We start from the raw sequence: 16,982 nt of genomic DNA, 5'->3' as shown, positions 1-16,982 counted from the left end.
ATATTCCTGGTGTGATGATACCACTGGCAGTGTATCAGAGTGAACAGTCAGTATATTGAGGATGAAGTGTAAGTGTACTGACAGTGTATTCAGGGTGTGATAACAGTGTACTAATAGTGTGTTCAAAAGAATAAAGGCAGTAGATCTATTGCCAGAAGTATCCATTCATGACCTTCCCATCTTTAAGTTTTGTTCCCCACTTTTTAAGACATATACTGATGATTATTATAATTGACTGAGAGAGTAGTGCATGCCATCAAAGTGACACTGGAGTAAAATATACGAAGCCCAAAAAATGGAAATAATGAAAAATGTTGTAAATAATACAGAATTCCTGAACAAAAAAGAATAAAAATTATAGGGCAGGCATGGATGAAATACCCCTGATTGCAAGTCAGGTCAGCTACTTGACCTGGGGCTAAAGAACAACAACAACATCATCATGGAGAAATGGATTTTATTATGAAAAACCTATTTACAAAATGAATGAAACCATCTTTTCCTGTTTTGGCTTTGGCAGACATAAAACAGGAACATACAAGGATGTTTTGGTTACGAAGTCTTGGAATCATTATTGGTTGGCTCCGCCTGTCTCTCTTGTAAGACTTTCTGATATTCTTCTTCAGACAGTAGTTTATCAATTTCTTGGTTGTGTTCATCAAGTCGTGGAAGGACAATTGCGATATAACCATCAGACTGAGGCTGAAAAGAAATTCCAAACTGTAGTAGGCATTTCAGATTAACTCGTATTACCCTGTCACACTCACCTCAAATCATCACCATAATTGTTTAACATCCGCTTTCCATGCTAGCATGGGTTGGACAATTTGACTGAGGACTGGCAAGCCAGAAGGCTGCACCAGGCTCCAATCTGATTTGGCAGAATTTCTACAGCTGGATGCCCTTCCTAATGCCAACCGCTCAGAGAGTGTAGTGGGTGCTTTTACGTGCCACCGGCACAAGGGCCAGTCACACGGTACTGGCAACGACCACGCTCAAAATGGTGTATTTTACGTGCCACTTGCATGGGAGCCAGTCCAGTGGCACTGGCAACGACCTCGCTCGAATGATTTTCTAACGTGCCACCAGCACAAGTGCTAGAAGGCGATGCTGGTAATGATTACGCTCAAATGGTGCTATTTACGGGCCACTAGCACGGAAGCCAGACAGCTGCTCTGGCAATGAACACGCTCGGACAGTGCTGTTAGTGCTCCACTGGGCGCAGGTGCCAGTCAACGAGTATGGTTCAATTACGATTTCGATTTCACTACACACACACATTACACATACATATATATATATAAACACACATACACACACACACACACTGTCATTAAGGCGATGGTTCACTTACCTTTTCAAGGATCAGTTGAGGATTATCAACCAAAGCTTCATTGACTTCTATCAACTGACCTCTGACACAACTAATCAATGTGTACATTCTACCACCTTCACAGGTCACTTTGCAGAGGGGTGCATTGACCCCCAACCACTGAGCTCCCTGCAATACGTAATTAAACACACATAATTATGCAGGGTTAATTAGACAGAGATTACTAATCATTGATGAGTTCATTGTTTGTGCAACACAAAGATCTAGATTTACATTTTCTGCAAATACACACACACATACATATGTACATATGTACATATGTACATATATATATATATATATATATATATATATACACACACACACACACACAGATACACTTACATATATATGCATACATATATACATACATACATATACAGACACATATATACACATATATGTACATGCATATGTATACATCATCATCGTTTAACGTCCGCCTTCCATGCCAGCATGGGTTGGACGATTTGACTGAGGACTGGTGAAACCGGATGGCAACACCAGGCTCCAGTCTGATTTGGCAGAGTTTCTACAGCTGGATGCCCTTCCTAACGCCAACCACTCAGAGAGTGTAGTGGGTGCTTTTACGTGTCACCCGCACGAAAACGGCCACGCTCGAAATGGTGTCTTTTATGTGCCACCCGCACAAGCCAGTCCAGGGGCACTGGCAACGATCTCGCTCGAAAATCCTACAGGAGCCAGTCAGGCGGTACTGGCAACGGCCACGCTCAAAATGGTGCATCTCATGTGCCACCCGCACAAGAACCAGTCCAGGGGCACTGGCAACGATCTTACTTGGCTTGCCGGGTCTTCTCACGCACAGCACATTTCCAAAGGTCTCGGTCAGTAGTCATCGCCTCGGTGAGGCCCAATGTACGAAGGTCTTGCCTCACCACCTCAGCCCAGGTCTTCCTGGGCCTACCTCTTCCACGGGTTCCCTCAACTGTTAGGGTGTGGCACTTTTTCACGCAGCTATCCTCCTCCATTCTCACCACATGTCCATACCAGCGCAATCGTCTCTCTTGCACGCCACAACTGATGCTTCTAATGTTCAGTTTTTCTCTCAAGATACTTACACTCTGACGGGTATTCACATTGACATTACACATCCAACGGAGCATACTGGCTTCATTCCTTGCGAGCTTACGTATGTCCTCAGCAGTTACAGCCCATGTTTCACTGCCATGTAGCATGGTTGTTCGTACGCATGCGTTATACAGTCTGCCTTTTACTCTGAGTGAGAGTCCCTTTGTCGCCAGCAGGGGTAAGAGCTCTCTAAACTTTGCCCAGGCTATTCTTATTCTAGCAGCTACACTTTCAGCGCACCCACCCCCACTACTAACTTGGTCGCCCAGATAGCGGAAGCTATCGACTACCTCTAGCTTTTCACCCTGGAATGAGATAGAAGTTGTTTCCTGTTTGTTTACAGTCTCTCTCTCTCTCTCTCTCTCTCTCTCTCTCTCTATATATATATATATATATATATATATATATATATATATATATATATATATACTTACATACATGTATATATATCTACACACAAACACACGTATTAAAAAGGTATCTATGTGCACCCACAGCAATGTGTAATGCAGTGTAGTGCAGATGACAGAGATTGAACTCAGAAACTGTAGCTTAGGCTGAAACGAAGAGCAGAAAGTGAAACTCACCCGTTTGCTTTTGCCTGAGACTTTGTTGTTCATTCGATTTAGACAAGCGGAGACTTGGAAACTGATGTTAACAACTTTGTGGTTCTCGGTGAATAATGGGTGGCTCTGTGCCACCGTTACGAGACAGACTCTGTAAAGAGAAAGAGAGAGAGTGTGAGTGTGAGTGAGAGAGAGCATGAGAAAGAGAGAGACGGTGGAAGAGTGAATGAGTGAGAGAGATGGTGAGTGATGAGTATGTGTGAGTGTAGATGTGTGTGGCCTAGTGATTAGGGTTAGGGTTTCAATTCATGAACTGGGCAGTGCATTATGTTCTTGAGTAAAACACTTCATTTCATGTAGCTCTGTGATCACACCTGGCGCTTTGAAGTCGTAAACAGGCGAGACTTCAGGTGTTTTAACACCCAATTCTTTGAAGGAGTCGTCTCTACCGCATCAATTCACAGCCTACTGGCAAACAAGCAAACTACATACACTGTGTATGTGCGTTGAATAATGTTTGCAACACTAGTACTGCTTTTAATTCATATTTGAAGACATATATACATATTCATGGGCGCAGGAGTGGCTGTGTAATAAGAAGCTTGCTTCCTAACCACGCAGTTCCAGGTTCAGTCCCACTCCATGATATCTTGGGCAAGTGTCTTCTATTATAGCCTCAAGTCAACCAAAGCCCTGTGAGTGGATTTCTGTTTTCTATTTTCAATGTTACTGAAGCCTATCTCTTTTGTCAACACACACAGTTTATCAATATATAAATATATACTAGATATACACACACACACACACACACACACACAGAGAAGAAGTGCACGCAGAGGGAGAGAGAGAGAGAGAGAGGAGGTGATATAAAAGAGAGATACACACCTATTTGAGTGTATCAGAACACACTGGTCTTCATTCTTGTGCTGGAAAACATCTGTAAATATCAAACATCTAGAATTAGCGAAGGTCTCAAAACTGTGCTGATATTTAATTAACAACTGATGATGAGCGGTCAAGTATGTCTGCATTAGTTGTATGTGTGTTTTTTCTGTTTGCCATAAGTTCTGTTTTCTGTAAGTTCTTTTTCTGTTTTTCGTAACTTCTTTTTCTGTTTTCCGTAAGTTCTTTTTCTGTTTTCCGTAACTTCTTTTTCTGTTTTCCGTAACTTCTTTTTCTGTTTTCCGTAACTTCTTTTTCTGTTTTCCGTAACTTCTTTTTCTGTTTTCCGTAACTTCTTTTTCTGTTTTCCGTAACTTCTTTTTCTGTTTTCCGTAACTTCTTTTTCTGTTTTCCGTAACTTCTTTTTCTGTTTTCCATAAGTTCTTTTTCTGTTTTCCGTAACTTCTTTTGCTATAATATCCAGACTATGAATTCCTATTCATACCAATAATAATTGGAGCATTAGGTTTTGTTAGGCTTAAAGGAGAATCTGGATACACTGGGATTTTCAGAAAAAGAAATCGACCGGTTAATTCATACGTTACAAGTGCAATCTGTGAGTGGAACAGTAAAAATATGCAAGACTTTTCTCAAGTTCCAAATGTGAATTTGTCTGTGTTAACTACATCCCAAAGATGGAGCCTTGTATCTTGGTTGGGAACTGGCTCCCACCTCAGCGGACGATTTTTAATAATTAAAAAATAGAAGAGACACACACACATACATACATACATACACACATACATACAAATACACATATGTACATGCATACATACATACATATACACATACATACATGAATACATACATATATTCATACACACACACACACACACACACACATCTGCTAAGCTTCTAAACAGTTTCCATCTATTAAATTCCACCTACATGGCAATGGCAGCCAAATTTCTCCTCCACACATTTGCAGTCCCCTCCATGGCTGTGATGGAACTAAAATGGTTTTGTCAGCCAACCAATTTCTTGGAGGCATTCCCATGAAGAACTGACGCATTTTCTCTGAGAATATGTTGTTGTTGCTGTTGTTGTTTATCAATTTGACGTCTTCGTATTTTCTCATGTTCTGGTCTGATCTTGGTCGCCCATTGTAATATGAAATAAGCTGTTGATTATTCCACAGACGAGTGGACCCTTAATGTAATCCCCAAGTAGAACCAGCAGGATATAGTGTGTAATGGGGCTGCCCTTTCCTATCACATGGATAACCCCTTTTACATGGGATTTCAAAAGATTTTTGGAGACCTTAACTGACACATAAGATGGCTTGAGTGAACTCAAAGCTTGAAAGAAAAAAAAAAAGTTGCAGGAATAAAGGTCTGAGTAAACCCAAGGCTCGAGTAAACCCAAGGCTCAAGTGAACCCAAGGCTCAAGTGAACCCAAGATTTGAGTGAATCCAAAGTTCGAATGAATCCAAGGCTTGAGTTAACTCAAGGCTTAAGTGAACCCAAAGTTCAAGTGAATCCAAGGCTTAAGGAAATGAATGAACTTGAGTGAACCCAAAGTTGGAGTGAACCCAAGACTCAAGTTAACCCTGAGTTTGAGTGAACCCAAAGCTCAAGTGAATCCAAGGCTCGAGTGAACCCAAAGCTCAAGTGAATCCAAGGCTCGAGTGAACCCAAGGCTTGAGTGAACCCAAGGCTTGAGGGAACTCAAGACTCAGTTGAGGACACAACCAATATCCTTGGCTACAGATTGAACCCAGAACACCTTGATTGCAAAGTAAACTCCTTTAACTACTCAGCTAAGCTTGTGTACACACACAAATACACATGTACAGATGCACTAATAAATACAAAGCTTTATAACACACACACACACACACACACACATATGTATAAGCAACAAAAATGCTTAAAAACACACCAAGAAATTAATACACACACACACATTGTCATTAGTTTCTTTGATGTCATTGTTAACTGTTAGAAGTGTGTGTGTGTGCGTGTGTGTGTGTGTGTGTGTGTGTTTGTGTGTGTGTGTGTGTGTGTGTGTGTGTGTGTGTGTGTGTGTGTAAATATATATATTCATGCATTGTATGCATATACATGTGAATCAACATGTATTTATGTATGAAAAAATGTACATGTGCGTATGCGTGTGTATGTATATGTGTGTTATTTCTTTACTGCCCACAAGGGGCTACACACAGAAGGGACAAGCAAGGACAGACAAACGGATTAAGTCGATTACATCGACCCCAGTGCGTAACTGGTACTTATTTAATCGACCCCGAAAGGATGAAAGGCAAAGTCGACCTCGGCGGAATTTGAACTCAGACGAAATACCGCTAAGCATTTCGCCCGGCGTGCTAACGTTTCTGCCAGCTCACCGCCTTTATGTGTGTGCATGCCTCTGTGTGTGTGTGTGTGTCTGTATGACATAATCAGCTGTGCACAAGTGACGTTACCAAAATTGGTTGAGAAGGCAGACATTATCAGCCGGCATGTGGAGAAAGAGAGAGAGAGAGAGAGGCAGAGAGAGGGAGAGGGAGAGAATGGAAAAGAGAGGAGGAGGAAAGAAGAGAGAGAGGAAGAGAGAGTGTGAAGGGTATATGAGAGATAGTGGGAGAGTGTACATAAGCACACAAGAGAGAGGGAGAAAGAGAGAGAGAGAGACTGTGTGTAAACATCAGAGATAAAGAGGAAAAAAGAAAGAGAGAGAGAGAGAGAGAGAGGCTGAAAGGTGTGTGAACGAGAGAGAGAGAGAGAGAGAGAGAGAGATAGAGTGAGAGAGAGAAAGAGAGAGAGCCGACCCACAGCTATTTACAGGTATCTGTGATGCAGGTGTAAAAAGGGTGAATGCCAATCAAAAGTGAACTAAATAGCTGGCATAGCAGGTAGTGAAGTAATCAAGCTATTATCTTTGTCTTCATCACCGCCGCCGCCGCCGCCACCGCCACCGCCACCATCGACGCCATCACTTCTCTCTCTCTCTTCCTCTTGGCTCCAACAAACTGAAATACGCCACTTGCTGGTTCACAGCCATGGAGTATATTAATAAATTTGCCGCATCTAACATACACAGACATCAACACCACCACCACCACCACCACCACCACCACCAGTTTCCAGCTACTGTCATAATTACTGATGGTGTTGGTAGTAGTAGCAACAGTAGTAGTAGTGGCAGTAGTGCTGTTGGTGGTACCATTGAAAAACCTATGTTCTACCCCTCCCCACCGAGCAATCTTTCCACATATTTATTCTTCCTCAAATTCTTCTTTTTCTTCTTCTTCTGTTTCCATAATGCGAAGTTCTGTAATGGATTGGGGGTGAAGTCATTAGAGCATCGGTATTTGGTCCAGCTCTCTACTTTCTGAGTTCAAGTCCTACCAAGGTCAACTTTGCTTCACATCCCTCCCGGGTCAATAAAAGAAAAAAAAAGAACCAATTCAGACCAGTAGACTGGCAGATCTGTAGAAGCACCAGACCAGTTGCTTGCTTCACGGTCTTTGTCCTGGCGCTTAGCAGTCATCATCATTGTCAGCATCATTTAACTTCCATGTTCCTTACTGCCATGGGTTCAACAGATTCACAGGATCTGACAGATTCAAGAATTGCATTGTGCTCCCTCCACTGCCCGCTTTGGTATGGTTTCTACAGTTGGATGCTCTTCTTAATGCCAACCATTTTTACAAAGTGTACCAAATGCTTTCTTCATGTCACCGTCTCTAGTGAGGTAACCATGTGAGGTCACAAGACTATAGAAACCAAAGACAGGGGGCATGCAAAGAGATGAGGGGTTAAAATATGAAAGAGAAGGTGGGAGGGAAGGACAAGCAGGTTGTTGTTGCAGAGGAGCTTACATTAAGTAAGCTCTTACATTGGTGGAGGCACATGGCTCAGTGGTTAGAACATCAGGCTCACAATCATGAGGTAGTGAGTTTGATTCCCAGACCTAGTTGTGTGGCGTTCTTGAGCAAAACACTTTAGTTTACGTTGCTCCAGATCACTCAGCTGTAGAAATGATCTGCGATGTCTCTGGTGCCAAGCTGTATCGGCCTTTGCCTTTCCCTTGAATAATACTGGTGGCATGGAGAGGGGAGGCTGGTATGCATGGGCGACTGCTGGTCTTCCATAAAAGCAACCTTGCCCAGACTTGTGCCTCAGAGGGGAACTTTCTAGGTGCAATCCCATGGTCATTCATGACCAAAGGGTGTCGTTACCCTTTACCTTTCCATAAAGAAGAGATAGCGAGAATGACCAGGAGCAGCTGCGCGTCAAGGTGACTCTTCGGGGCATATGTGTTGGGACAGAGGGGCTAAGAGAGATGACGAGTGGGTGTAGGTTTGAAAGAGGGTATAGTGGGGGAAGTAAGATATGGCGGGAAAGCAAGCATTCTGAGTTCAAATCCCACTACGGCCTACATGAATTGTAGACTTTAAAACACCATCACCCTGTTTAAAATCACAGCTATGTAGTACCCTGGGTACCCTTAATGGAGTCTACCCTGTTGTATATGTGTTCTGGTCAGGTCTCTGCTCTGAGGGTATCATCATCTCTTTCTCAACTCCACCACCCGCCCACCCACCCAGTTTCAGACACTCTGTAAAGTGCCATTGGTGCTTCTTTCATTCCTGACGGTTACTTTATTTTAATCAACCTCAAAAGGATGATTAATTCCAGAATTGTTTGTGTGGTAAGAAGCTTGCTTCCCAACCACATGGTTCTGGGTTCAGTCCCACTGCATGGCACCTTGGGCAAGTGTCTTCTACTGTAGCCTCAGGCTGACCAAAGCCTTGTGAGTGGATTTGGTAGACGGAAACTGAAAGAAGCCCGTCGTATATATATATATATATATATATATATATATATATATATATTTAAAAAATAACGTTGACCACTAACGTGGACAATTAATGTGCTAGAAATAGATCACATCTTGTGTCTATTAAGACCTAAATTGTTCTCAACATGAAATATAGCAGCATACCAAAACGTGAGCGGGAGGAATGGACAATCAGTAAGATTTGTTAAATCCGAAACCGGTACCTGTTTAAGAATGCTTTTTTAGGTGATTTTAAATGTCTTGCCCGCTCACGTTTTGGTATGCTGCTATATTTCATGTTGAGAACAATTTAGGTCTTAATAGACACAAGATGTGATCTATTTCTAGCACATTAATTGTCCACGTTAGTGGTCAATGTTATTTTTTAAAAATGTACCTTAATCCCCTGAGATTGCAGATACTATTTCTTCTGAATCTCTTTGATTCATTAGATGTGCTGGCCTCCTGATAATTAATCGATATTAATTAATATATGATTAATTACCAGATTTTATAATATATATATATATATATATATATATATATACATACATATATATACATATATGTATGTGTATATATATATATATATATATATATATATGTATGTCCCATTATATAAAACCTGGGTTTAAGGGACGTTAGACAAAAGGTCCTTATCTCCCAAAATACCTGTAATCGCACAAAATATTGGTTTCAAATTTTGGCACAAGGCCAGCAATTTCGGGGGGAGGAGAAAAGTTGATTATGTCCCCTCCAATGCGCAAGTGGTACTTATTTTATCGACCCCGAAAGAAAAAAAAAGCCAAAGTCAACCGTGGTGGCATTTGAACACAGAATGTGAAGACAGACGAAATACCGCTAAGCATTTCGTCCGGCGTGGTAACGATTCTGCCAGCCCCCCGCCCTAATCACGCGAAATATTTCAAACTTCCACGATCTTTGGAACTGAGAGAGAGAGAGAGGAGATAGTACATGGGAGGTAATCGAAGACGTTTACTGGTAGTTAGCAGCATTAGTCATTATCGAATTACTTCCCTTACATCGAATACATGTGGAAGAACACGCTCACAGCGCGGAGCCCTGTCTAATCGATTGACTTGCTAGAAATAGCAGCCACAACTGGCTGAATTCTCACTTGACTGATTTGAAAAGAGAACAACATTGGAAAATATAGGCATGAATATACAAAAGGATGAAATGACAGGATGGTCACAGTTGGATTCGAAATAACCTATAGCTAAACAACAACTCTACTAGTACATGAAAGTGGTCATTGAACCTGCTGAAAATAGAAGCTAAAACTACATTGCAAACACACCCCAGCCGTTTTATTAAAGAATGAAGGACACAGTCTGGGATATTCTATGTCTAGAAGAAAAACGGCAGGGTAGTCACGGCTGTATTGTCTTTAGCCATAAGCCCACTCAGTCAGCACTGACGTGGGGTCAAATAACAACACCAGGTTGAGGTTTCTGCCCTCACCCCCAACCCTTTCTAAATATTTAGAACAAACTAAGAAAGGGACCACAAAAACTGACCCTTAACTATTTCTTCGCATCTCTGCCCCCCCCCATCCTAATTTTCCCTATAAAATATTTAATTACAATATCTTCTTTTATGCTTTTACTCGTTTCAATCATTAGACTGTGGCCATGCTGGGGCACCACCTTGGAGAATTTTAGTCAAATAACAACTTCAGTACTATGTTTGTTATTTATTTCTTTTGTTTTTGTTTTACCAAAGCCTGGCACTTATTCTATCTGTGTCTTTTGCTGAACTGCTAAGTCACAGGGATGTAAACACACCAACATCAGTTGTCTAGTAGTGGAGGACAAACACAGAAACAAGTATGCACACACACTCCTGTATTTTCTCTTACCCAAAGCCAGGCACATTTTAGCACCCTCTCATACACACATAACATAAACAACATACATACGACAGGCTTCTTTCAGTTTCCATCTATCAAATCCAATCAAAAGGCTTTGGTCAACCTGAGGCTATAATAGAAGACTTCCTGCCCAAGGTGCTACGCAGTGGGACTGAACCCGGAACCATGTGGTTGAGAAGCAACCGTCTTACAACACAGTCGTGCCTGGGTCTACAATATGTTACATAACATTAACAGCCTTGCTTATTACAGAAGATTAACAACTTTACCATCATCATTTAACATCCACTTTTCCATGCTTGCATGGGTCAGACAAAATTCACTGAAGCAGATTTTTCCAGCTGGATGCCCTTCCTGCCACCAACCCTCACCTGTTTCCACAGAGGATAATATTTCCTCAGGACTGGACATGGTTTTTCTTGGGAGACTTGGATGATGGTAATGCTCTTTTAACCCCTTAGCATTTAAACCAGCCATATCTGGCCAAAATATTCTAATCATTTTATGTTCAAACTGGCCAGATCTGACCTCTCACACCAACCCTACAATGTCATTCTAAAAATCAATACTTACGTTATGAAAATCTCAAAGCTACAAGATTAATTCCTGATTAATTCAAAACAATGTGAATAAAAAGGTATTACTTTTTTGTAGAATAATAATGTGAAAGGGTTAAACCATCACATGATGTCAAGGCGGGGGTACGCACCACAAACAGACACACACACACACATGGGTCAAAAATAAGATGGCCTGATTAAGTGATTCCTTATATAACATATAGCATGGCTTTAGATTTATTATGTAACATTACATAACACTTATGTAATATGAGATAAATGGTGTTCGTTCATTCAATCTTACATAAATTTTACTCCTCTGTTCTTTCATTCAAACTATTGTTATTCACTGTACAAGAAATATAACACATCTCTTTTACATACATGCAGGGCCGGCTCAAGGTACTGGCAACTTGGGCAGTCACCCAGGGTGCCATGTAGTAGGGGGCTGCAAGGAGGGCATGACAAAGACAAGGAAATTAACATAACCGTTAGCTTGTACACGCCGAAGTTCAGCTTGCCTGGGGTGCCAGCAACCTTAGGGCCAGCCCCGTATACATGCTTTGGATTTGTGGAGTGCTCCTCCTATTCCTATGAAAATACCATTAAAAAAGACTGCTGAACATGGAGAAGAGATGGGAGGAGGAAAGTCTGCCAAATGTGGACTCAATTGAGGGACAAGCTACCCGAATTGACAGTACCTTGGTAAATAAAGCAATTAAGGATATGAAGAAAGGGAGAGCCCCCGGCCCATCAGGAAAAACTGCTGAGATGCTTAAAATATCTGGTGGAATGGGTTATGGTCTAGGCATTCATATTGTAAATCAGATGGTTCATGAAGGTAGAGGTGATGTCTTAGATAGAAATAATTACAGAGGTATCAAATTGTTGGATCAGGTGATGAAAGTTATAGAGAGGATCAAGTTCAGGTGAGGCCCACATCTGCTGTTGTGGCAAAACAGCAAACATCCTAAGACCACCTGAGATTATTCAGGTGAATGTAGAATTTAAGCTGAATTAATAGTCTTTCTTGTAGATAATTGAATTAGTTTTAATAAGGGTGGGACATTAATTATGTTATAAATAAATTGTTTTTATTTGAGAAATATTCATTTCAAATTTTGGAACAAAGCCTGCAATTTCAGGGCAGTGGATTAGGCAATTACATCAACCCCAGTACACAACTGGTATTTATTTTATCAAAGCCAAAAGGACAAAAGGCGAAGTCAACCTCAACAGAATTTGAACTCAGAACGTGCAAGATAGATGGAATGCCACTAAGCATTTCACCCGGCGTATTAGCAATTCTGCCAGCACGGGCCTTAACAACAACAACAATAATAATAATAATAATAATGCCTTCTACTAAGGTAGAAATTTAGGGTACTTAATTTATCAACCCCGAAAAGATGAAAAGCATCTTGGTACTTCATTTATAAAACCTGAAAGGATGAATGGCAAAATCAACCCAAGAAGAAGAATTTAGATACAAGGTCAGAAATTTCAACACACACCCGGTGGTTAGGAGTTAAGGGTTTGGCCGAAAACAGGTGGTGTGCGTATTCTTTACTTCTGTATATTGATCCCGAAGGGATGAAAGACAAAGTTGACTTCGGCAAGATTTGAACACACAACGTAAAGAACCGGAACTAAAAGGCGCGGAAAGAGTAAGAAGTCTGCAAGACACGATTCTTTTTTTTTTTTGTTTTGTTTTCATGCAAATTCCATGTGTTTTATAATGTTGGGTATTAATAAATGAGTGGAGGCGCAATGGCCCAGTGGTTAGGGCAGGAATGTCTGGCCTGGGTCCTAGTCACATTGGTCTTTCACAATGACTAAGTTAGTCTATTTAATGAGTGGATATTATATACTAACTGGGAACAAGTAAAGGGCAATGAAAAAAAGAACAAAAAAAAACTAACACTAAAAATGACGTTAGGAGCGTTGGGCAAGGCATCCAGCCATAGAAACCATGGGACTATTAATGCAGCACGGTCCCGAGCGCTCTAGCTAGTCGTGAGTGGTCGATCCTAGCCCTGACCTTGTCCCTAACCCTAACCCTAACCCGCATGTGCAAATGAATACGTGTTTAGGGTTAGGGTTAGGGACAGGGCTAGGATCGACCACTCACGACTAGCTAGCACGGACGCGCGACTGCGCGTTCGGGACCGTGCTGCTTTAGTAGTACCAGAAACCATGTCCGGTTTCGATTCCCAGACCGGGCGTTGTGAGTGTTTATTGAGCGAAAACACCTAAAACTCCACGAGGCTCCGGCAGGGGATGGTGGCGAACCCTGCTGTACTCTTTCACCACAACTTTCTCTCACTCTTTCTTCCTGTTTCTGTTGTGCCTGTAATTCAAAGGGTCAGCCTTGTCACGCTGAATATCCCCGAGAACTACGTTAAGGGTACACGTGCCTGTGGAGTGCTCGGCCACTTGCACGTTAATTTCACGAGCAGCAGGCTGTTCCGTTGATCGGATCAACTGGAACCCTCGACGTCGTAAGCGACGGAGTGCCAACAACAACATTAATAAATGACGAAAATTACCGGGAGTAGAAAAAAAAAAAAAAAGAAATTCTATTTCATTTGTGTCAGATATTCCAAAAGTCAGATATTCCAGGAAAGAGACAAATAAATTGATTTGTCTGGGACTTTATATTATCGACCCCTGAAAGGATGAAAGACAGAGTTTGGGTCAGCGGGATTTGAACTCAGGACGTAAAGAGACTGAAATTATCGTAAGACATTGAGTTCGATGGTCTAACAATTCTGACAGGAAACAATGATACTAATTAATATCTCTGTCGGTAAGAAACAACATTATTTAACCCCAATTAACGATATTTAATTATTAATATCAATAATTAATTCGAACGGATTCCGGAAATTAATGAGAGATTTACAGTGATCTGTTACAAAGGACGAAATAGAAAAGACAGAAAATACTTACTTATGCAGTATTTAGGTTTGTAATACCGTTCTACAACACTGGGGTGTTGCTGCATCTCGTGTAGAAGCGGATGGCCATAACCATTGTCTTCTTCGTTGTTTGCTTCAGGAGTGGGACACGCCATTATTGAAAGGTTAGGGGAGATAATTCTGGATGGCTAACTCTCGGCTTAGTCTCTTATAATTCCATTCACGTCTAGAATGGTTTATAGGAATCTTAAATCTACCTCAGTATTTCACAGCTATTTTATTTTATCAATCCCTGAAGGATGAAAGACAAAGTTAGTCTTAGTCTTCTATTATAATTCCATTTACATTTAAGATGTGTGAATGGATATTAAATTTATCCCAGTATTTCACTGCTGTGATTCCATTCACGTCTAGAATGGTTTATTGGAATATTAAATCTAACCCAGTAGTTCACAGCTGTGGAGGCGTGTGGCTTAGTGGTTAGGGCGTCAGCATCATGATCGTAAGATTGTGGTTTCGATTCCTGGACCGGGCGACGCGTTGTGTTCTTGAGCAAAACTCTTCATTTTACATTGCTCCAGTCCACTCAGCTGGCAAAAATGAGTAACGCTACGATGGACCGGCGTCCCGTCCAGCTGGGGAACATATACACCATTGAAACCGGGAAACTGGGCCCATGAGCCTAGCTAGGCTTTAAAAGGGCGCATTTATTTATTTATTTCACAGCTATTTTATTTTATCAATCCGTTCAGGGATTGATAAAAGTTAGTCCTAGTCTTCTATTATAATTCTATTTACATTTAGGATGTGTGAATGGTTATTAAATTTAATCCCAGTATTTCACTGCTGTAATTCCATTCTCGTCTAGGATGGTTTATAGGAATATTAAATCTGCCTTAGTATTTCATTGCTGCTTTATTTTATCAACCTCTGATGGATGAAAGTCTCTTCTATTCACATTTAGTATGTTTTATACGAATATTAAATCTGCCCCAGTATTTCACAGCTAACTTATTTTATCAAAGAAACACGCAAAGAAAAGTTAGGTTTTTTTTTATTATGCAGCATGAAATTTTGTCAGTGAACGGGTCACGGTTTCAAAGCGACGAAAATCCTTTGACAAATAATTAAATTTAAATGTTGAAATGAATCTAACGGTTTTTGTGTGTTTTTAAAATGGCTTATAAACACCTTCTACGCTGCAATTGTTTTTGTTTCAGTACACGTTCTCACATCAGGTCACTTGCTATGCAAGTACATCCCTGTAATTTTTTATTATAATTCCATTGAAATCCTGAAATGCTTTATAAGATGAGAGACAAAGGTATCCTGGATGGAAATAAATACAAGGGAGTGCTGAAAAGCACAAGTGTCTTGCTATAGAAAAGATACACGAGTACCTAGCATTATATAAGGATGGATGGAAGTAGCTTTAAGATATTAGTGATGGGGTACTGGAGCAAACTCTCAGTGAGCAAGAGATGAGAGGGGCAGATGTCAGAGAAAACCCCTCAAGGTGCAGGAGAGAATAGGGGCAGGTACCACAGAAAACCCTGAGGGAGCAAGAGACGAGAGGGGTAGGTGTCAGAGGAAACTCTCAAGGGGCAGGAGAGAATAGGGGCAGGTACCAGAGCAAACCCTGAAGGTGTTAGCAAGGATAGGAACAGGTGCCAGAACAAGCCGTCAAGGAACAAGAGAAGATACAGGCTGTAGATCAGGAGGTGTTGTGAGGATCCATTTTACTTTGTTTGTCACACATCAATAATCATTATATTTTCAGAGGTGTTGGTCCTCATTAAATATCAATATTTGCTCAATAACACATCAATATAAAACAACAATGTTCCTGCCTCAAATGTACATCTTCTATTTTCAGGGCTATGACCACAGTTACTACTTCATAGGGTCTTTTATTGGTGACCACATTAAGCATCATGCTAAATATCTGAATTAAGGAAGCAAATGCTGATATGTAGACCGTTTTTTTCCTGCCAGTTGAAGTTTTCAGAAGAAATAACAGATTTATGTTTGGTATTTTTATAGCTGATTAAAATATGTGGTGCTAATCAATACCTTGTTATCAATCTTCTTTCCCTGCTTATTGCAGGATTTAAATAAAAAAAAATAAACTTGTATTCCCAGAGTAGATCCTTCACTTGTTGATTGTCCAAATCAATTTTCATAAGTTTGTCCTGTTAAGGTGCTGCACTCATTATCACTAAATTATGGGTTCGATTCCCAGACTGAGTGATGTGTTGCGTTCTTGTGCAAAACTTCATTTCACATTGTTCCAGTTCCCTCTGCTGTAAATGGGTGACCCTGTGACGAAGTATTCTTCCAGTCGGTAGGGGGGGGGTGCATGCCTAGCCAGTGGGCTTCCTTTACTTGTCTCAGTCATTTGACTGCAGCCATGCTGGAGCACCACCTTGAAGGATTTTAGTCAAACAAATTGACTACAGGACTTATTTTTTTCTTAAAGCGTAGTACTTATTCTATCATTCTCGGTTTGCTGAACTGACAAATTATGGGACGTAAACACACCAACACTGGTTGTCAAGCAGTGATGGGGATGCTTACACAAAAATACATACACACACACACACACACACACACACACATATATATATATATATATATATATATATATATATATATATATATATATATATATATATATATACACAAGGGGCTAATTTCAGTTTCTGTCTGCCAAATCCACTTTCCCAAAGTGTCATGCAATAGGATTGAACCTGGAACCATGTGGTTAAGAAGCAAGTTCCTTACCACACAGCCATGCCTGCACCTATTGGGTGGCAACATTTGAATGCTGAAATGATGTAAAAGTGCACTGT

At 40.9% G+C, this 16,982-nt stretch overlaps 1 protein-coding gene and 1 long non-coding RNA gene across 2 annotated transcripts; one reads left to right on the top strand and one right to left on the bottom strand.

Annotated features, from left to right (window-relative positions):
- Positions 1–440: 440 nt before the first annotated feature.
- Positions 441–14,569, bottom strand: LOC106883509 (protein Abitram). Its single transcript, XM_014934539.3, has 5 exons — positions 14,162–14,569; positions 3,913–3,964; positions 3,049–3,178; positions 1,355–1,501; positions 441–702 (listed from the first exon to the last, which is right to left on the bottom strand). Exons 1-5 carry the CDS (start codon positions 14,283–14,285, stop codon positions 553–555), a joined length of 603 nt encoding a protein of 200 aa, XP_014790025.1. The 5' UTR covers positions 14,286–14,569; the 3' UTR covers positions 441–552.
- Positions 13,881–16,200, top strand: LOC149130815 (uncharacterized). Its single transcript, XR_016238582.1, has 2 exons — positions 13,881–14,018; positions 16,007–16,200. It is a non-coding gene; the product is annotated as an uncharacterized LOC149130815 (long non-coding RNA).
- Positions 16,201–16,982: the final 782 nt, after the last annotated feature.

This window comes from Octopus bimaculoides, chromosome 27 (assembly GCF_046866305.1).
Source record: "Octopus bimaculoides isolate indiv1 chromosome 27, ASM4686630v1, whole genome shotgun sequence".
NCBI classification, from domain to species: Eukaryota; Metazoa; Mollusca; class Cephalopoda; order Octopoda; family Octopodidae; genus Octopus; species Octopus bimaculoides.
The sequence above is the reverse complement of the archived record's forward strand: the minus strand, read 5'-3'. Positions and strand labels throughout refer to the sequence as shown.